An 18,704-nucleotide genomic window follows, 5' to 3' on the forward strand; every position below is an offset into this window, starting at 1 on the left:
CTGTGTTCCCCTTCTGGTTGCGACATGAAAAACTGCCCCTTTCGCCCTATCTTAGCTACGTTTTTGTGTCTAACACATAATTCCTGCAAAAAAAATATAGCGTGCGGGAAAATGATAAGATAAGGAAAATTCAATCGAAATGTACGAAAAATACCATAAATATTTTGAAAGTGCAGCTAGTTCTAATTATTTTTCTCCTATTGTTGTTTATATTTATATATTTATTTTCTTATAAGCAACTATCTTCTCATATCTCGCTGCAAACAGTGAAAGATGGTAAAATGTTAGACGTTGTGGGCTAGGACACGTTCAACTGCTTTTTTTTTTTTTCTTCTAAGTATGCAAGGTCGGCAAATGCAACTTCCAATGCAACTTGGGTCTTATTTTCGCCTTTCTAACTCAAAGATCAGGGCACATTACATAACGATCAACCTTGTGATTTGTGTCTATGTGTTGGATGTTTGCTTTGTGGCTGCGGACTTTTTATCTTTTTCTCCTTCCATGAAATTACAGTATATCATATTTCATCCAAGATTTGCTGTACTGTGCGAGATGCGTGATATCCTTCCATTTTATGTAATCTATTTTTATGAAAATCTTTGTAGTTTTCTTAAATATATATTCAAGTCCCCACGCATTTAAATCAAAGCAAATAAAAAGGATAAAACTAGTTATTTAAAATTTAGCTTGTTTAACAACTTAGGTTTTGAATTTTAATTTATAGCATATAATTTTATATATGAAACTCGGTTATTACCTTTTTTTTACACGAACTTTGAAAAAAATATAATGCTATGTAACATGACTAAGCATACTATAGTAAGAAATTTTATGACTTATTTTCAGAAAATAGATTTTAACATTTTACTTTATCTCATTCGTTGGGTTTTATTTTTGTTTCGTGGTTATCTTGAGTATCGAAACGCGGTCAGATTTTTAATGTGTTATCCCTGAAGTTTAATGCTGAGCTCCCGGGTTTACATATTTTTTAGAATAAAAGTTGTATAATTTATTCTTTAACGGTACTAGTCCTATGTGTATATATATGTATGTGTGTGTATTGTTAAATGTATTTGTACTTGGAAGCATTAATTTATGTATATGTTTATATATACAATATAAAATAATATAAAATGTTAACAAGACCTCTTGTGGCTAGTTAAAGAAGCGTTACTGGTGTTTAAAGGTTTAAGTAAACCTCAACTTTTTATATCACAATGACAGACTTGAGGGAAGATGTAAAAAACTATTTAGCACGTTCTAATTCAGATCATTCCAAAACAAAGACAAATTATGTTGACTTCATAAAAAATAGCACATTTAAAAGTTGGATATTTCCAGCAAAATCTAACGTTAGTGAAGAAACTAACATACTCATTGAAGATTCAGAATCAGGTGATATAAACAGATTGTTTATACAGTCTGAGAAGGATTCATGTTTTCCTACTTTGGTGAGAAGGTTGAAATTTATTAATATTTTGAAGAGTATTCAGTAGGATTAGTTTTTGCTGTAAGTTATAAGAGAAAAAAAACAATCTGATACTAGACCCAAAATAAAATTATAACCAAGGTTATCTAATTCACACATTATTAATTCTTTCCAACTCGGTAACAGCTGCTGCTGCTAGGAGTGCCAAAACGTTAGTTACTTTTAAGGTAAAGAATTGTACACAGTACTAAAGTACATCTATAACCAATAAGGATTTTGGATTTGCAAGTGCAAACAAAACAAGTAATACCAATAATCATGTGATATTATGCAACTTCAAAGGTACTTTACAACACAAACAGTGACAATGATAATGATATACTCAAAAAGGGCTTTTTGTAATCTTTTGTATTCCTGGTATAACTTGTATGTATTTACATTTTTTTTCAACTATCAAAACATTAAGGTGTTTTCAGATGTTTACTCTAAAGCTTTTTAGTAATGCCATTTGTCATTGGGAGTGCATGATGCAATTTTTAACTTTAAGGGGCACAACAATGAGATTTTTGATTTAGTAGTCAGACATGAAATATACAATTCTAAAGCAAAATAATCAATTGAAAAAGGTATTTTGTTTGACAAGCTATATATGGGTATCATGCTTAAATATTAGCATCAACTTTTTAAATAAAATTTCTAGAGGGGGTAGATTCCAAATATAAAATTGTGCATCTAGATAGCATTTGCATGTCATAACATAAAATTTACAGTGACCAACTAACTAAAATGTTGAAACCAAATTAAGTCTGACCTTAAGGTCCACATACTTTTATTTTAAGACTTAAAAACATACCAAACAATTACACATATATAACATATATATATACAGTAGGAAGACTGTCAAATTGTTAACAATTTTGAACATTCAAATAAAGCATTACTGCATACTTTAAATAAAGTAATTCCAAAACCTTAAAAATGAATTATTAATAATGAAATTTATAGCAGTTGAAAGAAGATTTAATTTGAATACTGTGGATAGAGCTGTCAAGAAATTCACTAATTTCCTGATAAAAGTGTTACTTTAAAACCAAGTTATGAAAAAAGTAAAAAAGGAATCTTTTAATTTTGCCATATGTTCTGGGTCTAACAATTTAATTAAAGTGTTTAGAAATTAAAATTTTATTCTACATTTAAACTAATTAATGAAATAAAACAAATTTTAAGTAATATTAAAGATAATATATGATTAATGGATATATAATAGGAATCTTTAACATTGAATGTGAATGTGTAAACAGTTATACTGGACAGATTAAATGTGATTTAAAATATTGTTTAATAGAGCTTAAAGGATATGTTAAAAATATAAAGATTGAAAACTCAGCCATAGTAGAACATGCACATGAAACACATGGTGTTATAGGAAAAAACTGTAATATTGGCCTAACAAAAATGTATTAGGGCCAATAATATTTGTGAACCCTTGGAAATAATTAAATAAAAAAAATTATGTATTTTTAAATAAAGATAAAGGTCCAGTGAATATTTATACAAATATGTGGGGTGATGACCTCTGAAAAGTTTGCTCAGGAAATATCACATGACATATTTAAAAACACAAAAAGTATAAATATACGATTATGCCTCACAGCTCACTCCTGAAGGTTTCATTGTATGGAATTGTTAGTTTGCCATGTCCTTTTCATATTCCTCACTTTCTGCTTATGAGGTTCTGTTGCTTTTGGGAATGTATTTTTCAATGATATCACTGGTTTTTCCTTAATCATGTGCATATGTGATCCCTTCAGTGGATTTTTCATAATCAGCTGACCTTGCTCAGAATCCCTTATCAGCTACCATTACTCTTCCTCCTACCCTGTGGATGATCTACATTGGTGGTTGGACAAGGCCCATATAAAGGAGGACATCCTGCTTCATCCTCCTCATTTGGATGCATCTATAAATGGCTAGAGTGCACGAGTCAATCATCAGGTTGTTGGTCTGTAAATAAAAAGACTTTGGATATCAACATCCTTGAGCTTCTTGCAATCTGTCAGGCTTTAAAACACTTCTTTCCTCTTGCTAAACATTGTCTGATGATTGTTTTTTTCAACATTTCTATGCTGTTGTCACATATCATGTACCAAGGGGACACCTGGTCAAAATCTCTCTTTGTTTGAATGTTGGTTTTACTCTATTGGACTCACAAGTACCACATTTATCTCATTGCCTGTCATGTTCTGGGTGCTTTCAATATCTTAGTGGGTTTTCTTTCTTGTCCCAGTCAAATATTTCCAGTGGTATGGTCTTTATATCCCTTCATTCTCTGGTGGTTTTGCAGTTGGTGGGATTTTCCACATACCTCAGTTACAAGTTACCCTTCTTTTTATCCCAGGTACTTCATCCTTTTGCTCTTGCTTTTGATGTCTATAGCCAAGATTGATCCCATAAATTCCTTTATGTTTTTTCTCCTCCTATCCAATTTCTTAATTGGATTATCTCTCTCATTCATTTCATTCCATGTTGAGTCCTTCAGATTGCTACTTATTGACCAGTTTAACTGTGGTTTTTATGATTGTAACAAGTGCAACTTCTCCTTCCAGTACTTTCTTTTGTCTCCCTCCCTTCTTCATGAACCTCAGTCACCTGCTCTACATCCAGTCATTTACATTCTTCATATTCATACCAGGCTTTTATCTGATCCTTGGAGAGGAGATCAGGTTTCTTCTGTTGAGTAGTTTTTCTTTAGCTCCTTCCATACATCCTTTTTCAATGGAGGCATATCAGTGCAAATGGAAAGTGTTTTGCAGTTGGTCTGAACCTCAGGGATTTCCTGCTGACTGACTTAGTTGGGTTTGAGTGGCAAAGTTTCTCGCATGGCTTTTTTTCAGGCATTAGTCTTCAGTTTTCTCATTCTCGGGTTATTGGGTTGCCTTATCCTATATCTTTCATGTTTCCCAATACCATTGAGGTTTTCCATCTCCTGTCATTACCATGTTAATGCATTTCTTTCAGATTCATCATCCCCACAGGTGGCCTATTTTTCTATACTAGGATGTTAATGTGGTTCTTTATTATGTCACTGTACCTCCTTTTAAACCACTTTCCTCATGTTCCATGTTTCACTTTTCCCTTAAAATGTATTTCCTTCAACTTTTAATCTGTAGACATTGAAGGTCTAATTTGTTTGTCATTGACATTTCATGGACACTTTACCATCCTATCTCTCTTTTCCTTTATCTAGATCATTATTTCCTCCCAGAGACCTCAGTAGCTGAGAAGGATAACTCCTCCCTTTTCCCTTATTTCCCTTCCTGCTATTTCTCAACTCTACACTTGTCCTGATCTAGAAAGAATTCTACCTCCAGTCCATGTTCTTCATTGTTATAATGCCTGCATGGCTTTCTTCTGTGATACCTTATTCCCTACACTTTATCTTTTGGCAGTCTTCCTCTGTTTGGGATCTTTCCTCTTCTACCCTCACCAGTTGGCTTTGACCTTTGATTCAATTGGCATATTCCTCATTATTTTTTTCATCCTGGAATTTGTACCAGGTGTCTTCTCATCAGATTCAACATTTCACCTTTTTCCTTGCATCTCATTTTCATTGTTCACAGGAGGAAATCCTACAGTCAGGGGTGTTGACTACATCTATGTCTCATTATTTATGCCATATCATGGTTTCTTCTTTAGGTTTTCTTTTTCCACATATAGCTATTCTTCAGACTTCAGTGTGACTTTGACTGGGTAAGTTAAAACTTTTCCTTTCAGGGGCCCTTGTTTCATTTACTGATTTTATGGATCCTGCTCTATGATGAGTGGTGCCTGGTCAGATATTCTTCAATTTGAAGTAGTTTCTGAACAAGTTACATATGGTTTCTGACTTTAGATCTCTGAACTATTTTGTTGTTATATTTGTTAATAACTATTCATATCTTTTATTACTACCAGAAATACCCACTCTATGGGCAAGTATAACTGCTTGTTCCTGCAGAAGGTTATTAGGCCTGTGAACTTTTCTGTAATTGTCTGAGAGTTCTACAACAATTTACATATACTTGACATTAAGTAATGTTCACCATCCATGAAAATAGGATTTTATTGAAATTTTACCTATCATCATAGAATTACATCACAAATTACAGCATTACATCAGAGAGAAGATTTTATTGAAGTATTTCTCTGTAAATGCAATTATCAAGGAAAATGCTTTGCTTTTCTGTTGCAAAATCCATGAGATTTTCACTAAAGAAAAACAAATAATTTTTAAAAGTTTGTTTTTTGATTGTTTAATGTTTGAAACTTACTTGTTTTTGTAATTTTTATTAGTTAAATCTGAAGCACAAAGTTTTGTGAACATTGAAATTGTTTCATTTATTGCTCAGCTATAAAAATACTGCCTAGTTATAAATATATTACTAGTTATGATTGGTATGGTATTTTTTTGAGATTTGAATTTTGGGAGTATGTATTGCAAGCTCCATTATAATAACATTATATCTTTGCTATTTCTTCCTATTAACCTATTTATCATTTTCACAACATTCTAGTGAACAAAATCTAGTCATAGCTTATATATATTTTATCCCTTATCAGAACTGTAGTTAGGGTAGGGTGGAAGAGACAGTTGCTCAAGGTGCAACTGTAAGAAGAGCACATTTTGAGCACTAGGCTTGTTATTCAATAATTTGTGTAGAACTGTATAGATTGGAGGGTCAATAGAAAACTTACCATTTGAACTTATCTTAATGGTACTTATGTTCTTGTTTTTACTCCTTTTTCTTCAACTATGTTGTCTCATTCTTAAGTTATATAATTATTTTTACATTTTCTAGTGTTGTGATATTTACAATCTCTTTTAGCTACACATTTGTTTCTTATTATCTATAATCAAGGGTTCCCAACCAGTGGGTCGTGACCCCCTGTGGGGTTGCGAAGCCTTGGCAGGGGGTCACAAAGTCTTGGCAGGGGAGTCGCGAAGCCTTGGCAGAGGAGTCACAAAGCCTTGGCAGGGGAGTCGCGAAGCCTTAGCAGGGGGTCACAAAGCCTTGGCAGGGGGGTCGCGAAGCCTTGGCAGGGGAGTCGCGTAGTCTTGTTAGAAGTAGCTTGGGATAACATTAATTTTATTTCATCAATTACATCTTCAAGTCGCAAGTGCCAAAAGGTTGGGAACCTCTGATCTATATGTTTTAAAAAAAAAGGAAAAATAGGACTCAAGAAATAGCATATTAAATATTCTAGGACATCCTACAATTTTGCTAGCTACCAAATGATACAGGAAGCATATTTGACAGGCTATACGAGTTTTTTTTTACTGTATCTGCCATTACTGTGAAGCAAAGTAAAAACTGAGGGCTATTTCAATTAAATGTGAAACTGTATGATTTGTGCATGTAATGGATAATTTTATCCAGTACTTCCAATATTTTTGAAATAATTTTTCGAAAAAAAACATGTTTAATTGGTAGTTTTTAAAAATTAAAACCAGAAAAAGCATGTTTGTTTTACAGAATAAGTATTTTAATTTGTAGTTTGTTTTTTTAAATCAAAATATCTAACAACTGATTTCCTTTATGAATTAGATATCCTTAAATATTGTCAGATATGTGATTTTTTCCCCAAAGCAATGTTTATTTCAAAATCTTGGAAATTAATTTGAACTTTGAAATTAGTTTTTATCTCAGGTACTTCAGGGCCAAATGCCAGTTGTTTTTAAATGTTACCATGCCAGATAATATTATGAAAATATTTCTACATTTTTACTTGCATTTATGAAGAATTTATGCAATGGTTTTCAAAATCAGTGTGGATTTGGTGCTGCAATTGTATATACATTTTATGAGTTGTATTACAGTATGTATGAAGATATATAAGAAAATACAGTATTTATAATATATCAAAACTTGTTTTTCAGTCTCTTTCATTGTAACCTTTTGAATGAAGTTTATAGTAAAATATTTTTATTCATTTATAATTTTGTAGAGTAAAGGACAGAGAATAGTTGGATTTGTTGGATGTATTTTAATTGGCTTTTTTTGTTTCACATTGGTAAGTAAGCTTTAATCAGCATTTTGTTGCACTGTTTTAGCATATCTTACATAAACTATCATTAACAAGTTTTAGATTCTGTTGAAGTATTAAAGTAAGTCGAATGTTTAATAAAAGAATGAACTGTATGTGAGAGAAGACCATTTGATTTGGTTTATCTCATCATCTCTACTATACCATTTAACCATTTCTTCTGAGTCTTTGAAATAGCTAAATGAAACCAAAATGATAATTGTTTGTTGTACTTTTCATTAATTTGGATGTAATTGAAGATTTCTGTGGAGAATGTGTGTGTATTAACATTTTGCAATAAAAATTTTCTAATACCAGTCTGTCAGCATTACAAGTGATGTGGGTAGTATTTGTATCAGATTCTCATTGAAAATTTTTGTAAGATGAATAACTAAATAGAACTAATATACCATAGTAAATACATGTATGCAGTTTTAATTATGTATTTATAACTGTAAATAGTATCTTATTTACACAATCATGTAGAATTTTGTACACATTTAAGAAACTTTTGTATTTTTATATTAAATATTTTGTAGTAATATTTTTATGGGTAAAATATTATCAGAGATAATGAATTATTGATTGGATATTCTGTTGCTAATTTGGTATCTTTTTCTCAGAAAAAATTCAAGGAAGAATGAATTATTTTTTGTAATACAGCATAATTATATTCATTGACCATATTAACAGTTGAAAGAATGGTGTATATCTGAAAAATTGTTTTTTGGAAGAAATAAACTATGAGCCTAACTGTAAAGTATTCAGATTCTAAAGTGCATGATAGTTTATTTTTTTTAAACTATATAGTCCAGAATTATTACACACACAAAAAAAAAATTTCCTGTTTTACATCATTCCTTGATCTGTTGACATATATACATGTGTGTTTGTAAGACAGAGAGGGTGAGTTAAATTATGCATTAAAATTTATATTTTAAATGTATGTATTTTGCTAAACCTAATTCTGTGTCATATAGGCTGGATTTTATGTTCCATTTCTGTTGTTGAAGGCAAGAAAATTTGCTCTCTTGTATAGTCTTGGAAGCTTATTTATTATCTGCAGGTATGTATAGATTTCTGTGTGGTTGCTGTTAAGGTTTGTATTTGTCTAGATTGTAAGAGGAATTTAGCTTCATTTTTGATATTGATATTAAATGAAATGGGTAGAACTTGTTACCAGTATGTTTAGTGTATCTTCTTGTATTTATCGTACTCAGTAATATTTTTCTTTTGTTCATGTGGGTGTATATAAATATACTTACATCAGATATTAATAGTGAGAAACAAAGACACCTTTACATCTTTTTAGATACATAAACAACTAGCATCTGTCTCACTTTAGATATTTGAATAAGGCAGATATGGAGAAAAAGGAAAAAATAATATTGTTCCATATTTTGGGACTGTTTTTGAACCATAAATGATGAACAACTACCACTATACATCAGACAATAATAGCTCAAGAGTTAATGCTGTGCTGTTGCTTAGCTGCCATCTTATTGTTTATTGGTCAAAATTAGAGACATCTATTTGCAGATAGTTATTGTGTAGTTTTGCACAAATAAATCTGAAAAGTAAATTGGAGCATAACATTTTATTAACTTTATAAATAAGATGTTTAATCAATGAACTAAATTTGTTTGAAAATTTATATACTTGCATGTTATTAATGAAGATTTGAAGTTTGGAATGAAATAACTTCTTTACATATGTGTTTTGAAATATTTGTGTAGTTTGATGCATGTTTCTATAAAATAATTCACATGCACAAAATAGTTTTTTTTTTGTCTTTATGTTGTCATATTAGTCTGATTGTGTACTTAGTTTACTCTGTTAAAGTTATATATATTCTGGATATGTTTTAGTTTTTCATTACTGTGGGGTCCAGTTACTCATGCCAAGCAGCTGTGTTCAAGGGAAAGATTGCCATTTACAAGTATTTATTTTGGTACTATGTTCACTACCCTTTATTTTGCTTTATGGGTGAGTTTATATCAATGTTTTTTGCACTTAAGCAAAAATGTTTGTGTGGGTCATTCTATGCCAACTCACACAGAAAAAAGAACTTTTCTCAGTTCATGTATGCCCCCCGCTAGTACAGTAGTATGTCTCCGGATTTACAACGCTAAAAACAGGGGTTCGATTCCCCTCGGTGGGCTCAGCTGATCGCCCATGTGGCTTTGCTATAAGAAAACACACACAGTTCATGTAACAGATTTTCTTGAAAAAAATTCAACCAGAAACTTCATTATGATTCATTTAGCCATGCAAATTATTAAAGCTGTACTTCATGGCTGAATAAATAAATAAAAAAAAGTTTTTGCTTACATTTTTTCAAGGAAATCTATGACGTGAACTGGGAAGCCAGAGGTGAGTTGGCATGGAATGACCTATGTTTTAATTTAAAAAAAAACACAGTTATATTGTATTTAATATCTAAAGAGAAGAGACCATACCTGTAGATTTAATACATTATTCCTGTGTCTTTGATCAGAAACATATAACTTTGCACAAAAATATTACTTGAAATAACATAGACAAATGAGTACCAACATTTATTTTAATAGTGTAATGGTTAGTGAAGATTTTGGGTATTGTGCTGTACTACTGTAATTAGGTAGACAAAGTTATTTTTGTTTCTGAACTTAGTTATATGTAGTCACTTACATTGACTTAATCATATAAGATTTCAGTATGATTTCATTTGCATTGGAATGCCATATTATGGTTTAGTTTTACTAAGTTCTCAGAGTAATGTTTTTTATTTTAGTTTTTTTTATATTTAACTTGGAACAACTACTTGGCTACTGACAACAAATGGTAGTTTCAAGTGTGAGGTGTTGTAGGTTTGCATTAGCATCCATATATACTCCTGCTTTTAATTCTTTTTTCACATACAAAGCTTTCAACTAGAGGGTAAATCTGATAGACTGTGCATCTTCTATGCTTACTTCTTTGTATATCTCACACCAGGATGTGTTCTAACATTTTCTTTTAGAAATTTGTTCCATATCTATATATATATGTGTGTTTTTGTTTGTTATTTGTGTGGCTTAGTTATTCAAAATTATTTGTAAATCTATTAGTTCTTATTACTTATGAAAGAAACTAAATATTAAATTTTCTTTACATTATCTGTTGACTTTATTTCTTACATTTGAAATAACTCTTCAGTATAGAAAATTTGAAACAACAAATTAACTTTCTGATTCACTGGTTAAATCAGAATGTAACATTAAAAAAGAAACAGGGTTTTGTTGAAAAGATGCAGTAATGTCAATTTATATTTTTATAAGTTCTGTATTTCTGCAGTGTATTGCAGTATTTATCAGTATCTATCATTTTGGTTTGAAAGGATGAGTTATCCTCTCTATGATATTGCAGTACTTTCCCACAATTCATTACAGAAGCTAGTTTGAAAGGATTGTTTATGGTATTAACATATTCTTCTGTTATTTTACTTTTGAAAAGGGCATTTTTCGTGAATAAGCAAGGATAGCAAAGGGTACCCAAAGTGCCCTTATAGTTATGTGGCTTTTTCACATTTCATGTTCTAATATATTTAACCATATTTTATAACCTTTGATATCCACTTCCAACATGATATCTTACCTCTTCTAACTTGTATTTCCCTTTATTTGCATAAATTTTTTGCTTGCCACTAGTCTTGAAATCCCCATCTACCCTCACGTGTTTTTACACGAGGCAACTGTGTGAGAGCATGAAAATGAACATGTGACAACCCTCAACCAATAAGAGTGCAACACTTCTAGCATAGCTGATTTCCTCTCTGCAGCTCAGCTCAACTTTAGATCTAAGTTGACACTCATGATGTTCAGATGTGTGTTTTTGTTCAAGTTTAACTCGTGAAATTTCAATTAGTTACTTGTTTTTTGGATAACATAGTTTGTTTGTTTTTTTAGTTTGTTACATTTCAGTTCTCTAACTATCTTCACAGGCTGATTTCCTAACTGTTCATTCAGCTAGTCCTCTCTCCATGTCATGGAACCAAAGTAGGTAATATGTCTGCCTTTGTTGGTTTTGCCTTTATGGTTTCCTTCCCTACCATCCTACTCTCTCACACCTGACTTCCTTCCTTACCTGGTTTTTTGACAAGTAGCTGCTTGTATTCACTGTTGCTGGCTATCAAGCAACATTGTCAGTTCCTTTTTGTTTTACAAGATTTTGCCATGGCTTCACTTCTCCAATACTCACACTTTTATTTCATTACATCCCCTTTTCTGTTCTCCATGTCCTACCACTTTCCCTGATTGTAACATCAGCGTCATCCTCTTTGCCCTCACTCTTCTTCCATTTGAGCCCATATTTTTCTATTCCTTATATCATCTCTTAAATATCCTTTCTTTTCTTCATCCTTTTGACACATGGACATTGACGGTCAGATTTGTTCAATGACTCTCACACATTTTATCATCAGTTCTCTGTCATCTTCTACTCAGATCAGTCCTTCCTGCTTAAAACTTTGGTTGCATTTGAAGACAAATTTGTTTTCACTTCCTTTTTTCTCACTTCCATTTTTCACCTTTATCCCTGTTTCAATCTGGATCACCTCTTATGTTCTGTCCAGGCTTTCCATTCTTACATTGCTCATACTCTTCTCTTATGGGGTTCCTGTTCCCTTTTGTTTTTTCATTGGAACCCTTCTCTTTCCCTTAATATTTCTCACGTTATTCTTATTTTTTTTATTTGCAAGCTGATTTATCTGACTTATTCTTCTGTTTCTCTATATGATTGCCATTTCTTCTAAGTTTCCTTCCATCAGATCTGTCATTTTAACATGTCCCTGGATGCTCAATTCCATTTTTTTCAGAAAATATTGTTTGTGTTGACATGCGAACTCATACACTTACCTCATATTATCTGGCTGTTTCCATCACCATCTTGAGCTCTGCATTTTCTCTATAAGTGGGTAGGTGCTATTTTTATATTGTTCTTTTTAACAGGAGCCTTTCTTGCATGTATGGATCCCTCTCATTGACAAGTGTTGTCTGACCAGGTATACTTATTCTTAAATCTGCACTGTACATCCATTCAGGTCAATAATGCCCACCATTGAAGTGGAATGTTCTGCAAGACCATTTGTAGGTTTTGCTTTGTAGTATTTTGCATCATAAGGATATTCAGTTCAGAGTGCACATTCATGAACTAGCATCAGTAAAAAAGAAGGGGATTGCTACCCATTTTTTCTTCTCCTGGTTTGGCTGTGTCAGAAGTGGTCTGCTTTTCAGTATAAGGTTTCATAGTTGTTCATTGCACTGTCTCTGGTATTCCATTTCTGGAGACTCTTTCTATCAGGAGTCTTGTATTCATGTCATGGTACAGTTGGTGTTGGTTGAGGTAGAATTCCCATTATGGTACACTACACCCAAGCCACTCTGTACCAGGGGTATCTTCATTTAATTTATGGGATTCCTCCTATGATTCTACCCTTATTGTAACACATCAATTTCACAGGTAAAGAGTATACATCAGTGAGAAGTGCTGTGGTCTCTCATGAGCATGTTTTACATATTCTCTACTCACACACCCCATGCATTTCCTTCAGGCACTTTTTGAATAGAGATCATCTAAGTAATGTTACACTTCTCAGCATATTTTCATTTGTGTGTGAAGGCATTGGTATCTTCATTTTGTAGCATGATATTTGGTGGTACATAATAAAATCTGAAAATATAATCCTTGAAACGAATTCTAAATTTTCTTTAGATTGTTTAAAGTTATACCTTAATTTCTTATAAAATATAAATAAAAAATAGTATGTTCATTTAACAGGCTCTGTCTCAAGACTGTTAGAAAAACTCTTATGGAGGTATCTAAGAAATGTGTATTAAGAACCAAATAAACCAGTTGTTGAAAACTTATTATCTGTAAGAATCTTATGTTTTTGTACAGTTTAATTGCTTTTATATCTTATGGTCGTTTTTTTTAAAGAATAGTCTGCATATAATCAAATAAATTACCAAATTGAATTTTTAAAACAGTTTGTTAATTTTAAATAGCCATTGATGATCCGTCCATTGACAGAAAGGTTATAAAGCTTGGAAATTGTACAAACCAGTAAAACCTATTTAATATATAAACTATAATCAACCTGATAGGCATTGATAAGATTGGGAGTTTACAATGCTAAATATTCTGTTTTGTTACCTGTGGTATAGCTTTGTTTTCTTTTACTTTCTTACAGACAGAATTTGATAAGTAAGCTTATTAAAACTTAAATCTATGTGAAAGTCTTTCAGTGCTATTTCACTAAGTTAAGTTTTTATCACCTTTATTTGTTATGCTAAATTTACTGTAGTCTTTTACAATGATATACCATGAATGAGCTTGACAAAAAACGTAAAGATACACCTTGCTCTATCTGTAGACTCCCTTCAACTCATAGTGATTTTTTTTCTCAATTCAAATACTGTGTGTAATTACTTTTAGTGCATTTTCATGTTTTCACTTTTAAGAAGATATATTAACTAGAAGATATATTTGTAGAAAAAACCAAAATCTAAGTTAGGACACATAATTTAGTTTTTATTCTCATCATTTTTTATGTTTGCTAAACTTATATTTTATTTCATCTATTTTCTCATAAGTTTGAGTTTCATAAAAATAAAATGTTTTTGTTTGTTCAGGCTAGAAGCATACTCCATCATCAATTTATATTTACTGATTAAAATATTTTTGTCACTTTTACTTCAGGTGAGAAGTACCATTTCTACTCTGGTTTGTGTTTATTGAACAAGATTTTTTTGTCCCTTTTGTTGTTTTTTTTCATTAAGCTAGAAGCTAATTCCAATTATAGTATGTGCTTACTGGGTGGGGTTATTCTTTTGTTAAAGCTAGAAGTGTCATTAAACAGTAGTTTATGTTTGCTGATTGAATTTGCCTTTTTTCACCCCCAGGCTAGGAGCACCATTCCAACAGCAGTTTCTGCAATATGCCAAGTCATATCATTGATCTGGTACCTTTATTTACTTAGCTTACAAAGCTATTTCAAAGATTATCTTTTATGTTATTTCCTAGCAGAAAATACATCTTTTGTATTTTAATCATAATTCTGAACAGTGTAAGGTATATGTATATATGTTTTTATATATATCTTTTGTACCAATGATAATTTATTATAACTATGAACATTGTAAATAAAATTGTGCGTGCAGGTATATTTTTGTGTGCATGTTATATGTATATCTTTTGTATCAACCATAGCTGAATAGTCTAATGATATATGTATACATATTACATATATATTTGATGCATAAGTTTTTCATGAAAAATGGTTGGTAATAATATTCTAAAACCATTTTTTTCCACAATATATTACCAACTAGGCTTACAGAGTAACTATGTTAATGTTATGTTAGCCAGGGTTGATCTACACATTCCTAATTCTCAAGAAAAATATTTGTGCACTACATTCATGAATACATCCTTTAGGTGTTAAGAAAATTAACACTAAACCAGTTGATAGAAGGCTGCTTCAACTTTTATTTCTAATAATTTCATTTTACATTGGTAACAAAACCACTCATGCCTGAAATTGAGTTTCATCAATAAATTTATAAATATTACTCTCAAAGAAAATTTCTAAATTGTTCAAATAAATAGTGCACAGTAATGGTCCCAGAAACCCATTAATTACATCTAAGCAACTTTTCTCTTCATTTTTATTATTTTCCACTAGTTCCATAAACATCCAACTTTTCAATCAACATGGACTTTTATTAAAAGCTTTATCAAGTTAAAATATGCATTATTTAGGGTGTCAGTGGTAAAGAAGAAACCAGTTTTACCTGTTCAAAGCCCAGTGATTCATTTATTTTACCAGTTTTTTTATCCTATGTATGATCTTTAGTATTTTTATTCAACAAATGGTAGTCTTATAAAATAAAAGCTAATTTGTTGTTAATATAAGAAAACCTTTTCTAAAATTATGAAAATTATTTGTCACTCTCCAAATGCTTTTTTAAATGATTTTTGATAAATTTAAATATTTTATTAGTAAAAGTAGTCAAACTAATAGACTTAAACATACCTAAATTTTCTCTCAATCTTATCATTTTGTAAAGAGAGAGAGATTATATTAACAGTCTTCCAATAATCAGAAATTTCCTTAGTATCACAAAAATAAGAAATAACAGATTTAATGCTCACTAACTCCTTACAAGTCTCTTACGTATAAAGTTCACTGTGCTTTTCTATAATTTATTTTTCTATTCAACAGATATAAAATTTAAAGAACTTTTACCACTTTAAATAAACCATTTAGCATATAATTTTCCAGAATTTCAGTTATATTATTTTTTCTATATAATAGGATTTCCTTTTAAATTTTGACTCTTGTTTTCTGTTTAGCATAAATCTCAAAATTCTTCAAATAAAATTTGATGCTTTAGGCTAAAAGACTTCAATATTTTCTCTGGACTTATTTTTGTTTATTTGATAAGCTTCATTTAAATAGTCTTTAGTTTATTCCTAGCATAATTCTATATTTCTCCATGAACACTTTGGCTGCTTTTGTTTTTTTCAATGCATGTGTTTTGAAGGAAATACGTTATTTTTTATAAGATTTGTTAATATTTTTGCCATTTAAATTTGTTTCCAATTCTTTCCCTTTCATAATTTATTGTATTTAGCTTTATGGATTTGGAGCCATTGTTCGTATTAACTCTAAAAGTAGTTTTAAGAAAAGAATCAAGAGTGACTGTATGATTGCTAGTATTCAAGTGTTAGTATTAATTATTAATTCAAGTTAGAATACTAGTATAGTAAACCAATTTAGTGGTTAGGTTAAAAACAAGCTTAATTTTTTTATTATTATTATCTAATAATCACAAAAAATGTAATCCAAATTTATGACCATTGATTTACTTCATTGTAATGTAATGTTGTATCATTGTTTTCTGTCTTTCTTTTAGGTATACAATAAGTTATGTTCCAGGAGGACAAACAGGACTTCATTTCTTCTCTAAAATTTTTACAACTGCTGTCACAAGAAAAGTCAACAAAAACTTGCCAGCTTGAAATAATTTATTCATTATCATTACAGAGATTTCCAATCATTTTTGGTCTTTAATAATATGTTACAGAATACCTGAGATTTTGTGAAGAGCTATGAAAGAAACTTGTTAATTTTAAAATAATGTGTGGAATATGGCTTGAACAACAAATCAATTTGTAGTTCTTGTTAACAGATATATAATAGAAGTGATAAATGTCTTTGATTATTTATTAAACAACTATGTAACAATTTGAAAATGGATTCCAGATCTCCACAGATTGAAAAAATTCAAAATAAGTTAAGAATGGTATTTTTCAATCTGATTAATTATGTATAAAGTACTATTTTTTATGCAAAATTCTTTTTTTATTTCTGTATTTCTTCAATTTTCAAATTCTGCTAAATACTTTTCATTAAAAAAATTTTCATTGGGAAAATATCATATGTAACTTTTGAAACGGGGCTAATATTTTACTTAATTTTGTAATTGTTCAGAAACTGAAAAATACAATGTATTATTTGAATATGATAAAACAATTTTAGGAAAAATTACTTGTAAGTAATTTATCTAATATCTGGAATAATTGTTCTGTATGAATTTTTCATACTATTAGTACTAGTCATACATTATCAAGAAATGGTGTTTTGTACTTCATTATTCTTATATGTTTAGATAACTTTCCCAGTATTATTAATTCCGAGGCAGAATAATGTAAGTTATTTGTACCTTCAGGTATTTGCATTAAAGTTTAAATAATAAATGTCATTATTTAACACTAACTATAAGTAACAGTACTGGAAAATTATATTAAAAAATCTCTCTCATGTTTGAACTCAAACCTTTAGTGTCTTTTTTTTTACAAATTTTCTTAGTTCTAGTTTAATTCGCTAATATAAACTGAAGATTTTCAGTATTTGTTGAAATGAAGTAATCATATGAAATATCTATTCTGTAAAGGTTTGTGCATATCTTCCATAAAGATCTCCAAGAGCATTTTTGATTCTTGTATGTGAAGTATTTTCTGTAGTTTTCATGTATTCCATTTTTATGACTCATCAGCAGCATCTAGCAGTCTTGGATTATACACTTTCAGCTTTTGCCTTTTTAATGGTTGTTTGACACAGATAGCCTTGCTGCTTTGTGGCATAAATTCCTCAAACAATAAACCAACCAACTGATCTACATCTAGCTGGTTCAGCAGTTTTTTTGCATAATCATAATTTTGACATAATAAACGTCTTATTAGTATTTAAGCTAATGTTTCCATAATTGTTTTGATATAGCACATCTTTCAGCCATTTCTTTAAACAGTCTGCCACAATGATGATGTTTTTGTTAAACATAGTTTCACTGTATAAGTTAACTAAGGACATCGACACTTATTTTTCCTTTGTTGCTTCAACACTATTCTGTTAAATTATTCATGATGCTACTATCAGAATCCCTTCTATTTTTTCAATAAAGTTGGTAAGTTTATCTAGCACCATTTCTATCTCAACAGGTTCTTTTATTTATTATCACAAAATCCACCTGAATGCAAAGGTGTCCATCTGTCAGAAGATTAGAATGATCACAAGATGTGTTAGTTGAAGTAATATATATGTGTACAGAAAACAAAGTGTATAATGAATTCCTCTGAGACTAATATATCTTAGTTTGTGGATTGTATATATGAAAGTAGTTTGCTTTCTTCACATTTCATTCACTTTATGATAGCCCCAATATTTTATGATAATACTTAGTTTTTGCCTTCCTGAATATGCAAGTTTATCTTATTATTATGTAAATGTGCATGTGTGCACTCTTTATATCAACATGTAAACAAAGTATGGTTATAAATATACTTTAATAGACATTTTATACAATAACATTATTAAAAGTTATCAAAGTTTTGTAAAAAGATCAGGTCTTAGAATAACATTATAATTTTATTTATTTACAGTATTAAGTACTGGCAGAGATCAGCAAAACCTTTGGGGTCAAATTTGTATCATTATTGCAACAGTACTTCTTTAAATGCAAGATTTCTAGAATAATACAAATAAATTATAATCATAGACACTGAAATGTTTATGTTCCACTTTACACAGGCCGTACTTTATAAAATGTTAACCAACGTTAGACCTAAGTGCAATAAAGAGATAGTGCTGTAACCTGTGTACATTTGTTACTTTTTTTAGTCATGGCTGTAT

The 18,704-nt window shown here is 30.5% G+C and overlaps 1 protein-coding gene across 4 annotated transcripts; it reads left to right on the forward strand.

Moving 5' to 3' along the window:
• The first annotated feature begins 336 nt into the window (after positions 1 to 336).
• On the forward strand, positions 337 to 17,505 carry LOC143250762 (uncharacterized). 4 transcript variants are annotated; one of them, XM_076501725.1, is made up of 6 exons: positions 337 to 576; positions 7,415 to 7,480; positions 8,473 to 8,558; positions 9,361 to 9,478; positions 14,413 to 14,471; positions 16,429 to 17,505. In XM_076501725.1, exons 1-6 carry the CDS (start codon positions 340 to 342, stop codon positions 16,532 to 16,534), a joined length of 672 nt encoding a protein of 223 aa, XP_076357840.1. In that variant the 5' UTR covers positions 337 to 339; the 3' UTR covers positions 16,535 to 17,505. The 4 variants fall into 4 exon arrangements, with proteins under 4 accessions (XP_076357840.1, XP_076357858.1, XP_076357848.1 ...); XM_076501733.1 differs by lacking the exon at positions 337 to 576 and adding an exon at positions 1,165 to 1,451; XM_076501751.1 differs by lacking the exon at positions 337 to 576 and adding an exon at positions 1,171 to 1,459.
• Positions 17,506 to 18,704: the final 1,199 nt, after the last annotated feature.

Source organism: Tachypleus tridentatus, chromosome 1 (genome assembly GCF_004210375.1).
Source record: "Tachypleus tridentatus isolate NWPU-2018 chromosome 1, ASM421037v1, whole genome shotgun sequence".
Lineage (NCBI taxonomy): Eukaryota > Metazoa > Arthropoda > Merostomata > Xiphosura > Limulidae > Tachypleus > Tachypleus tridentatus.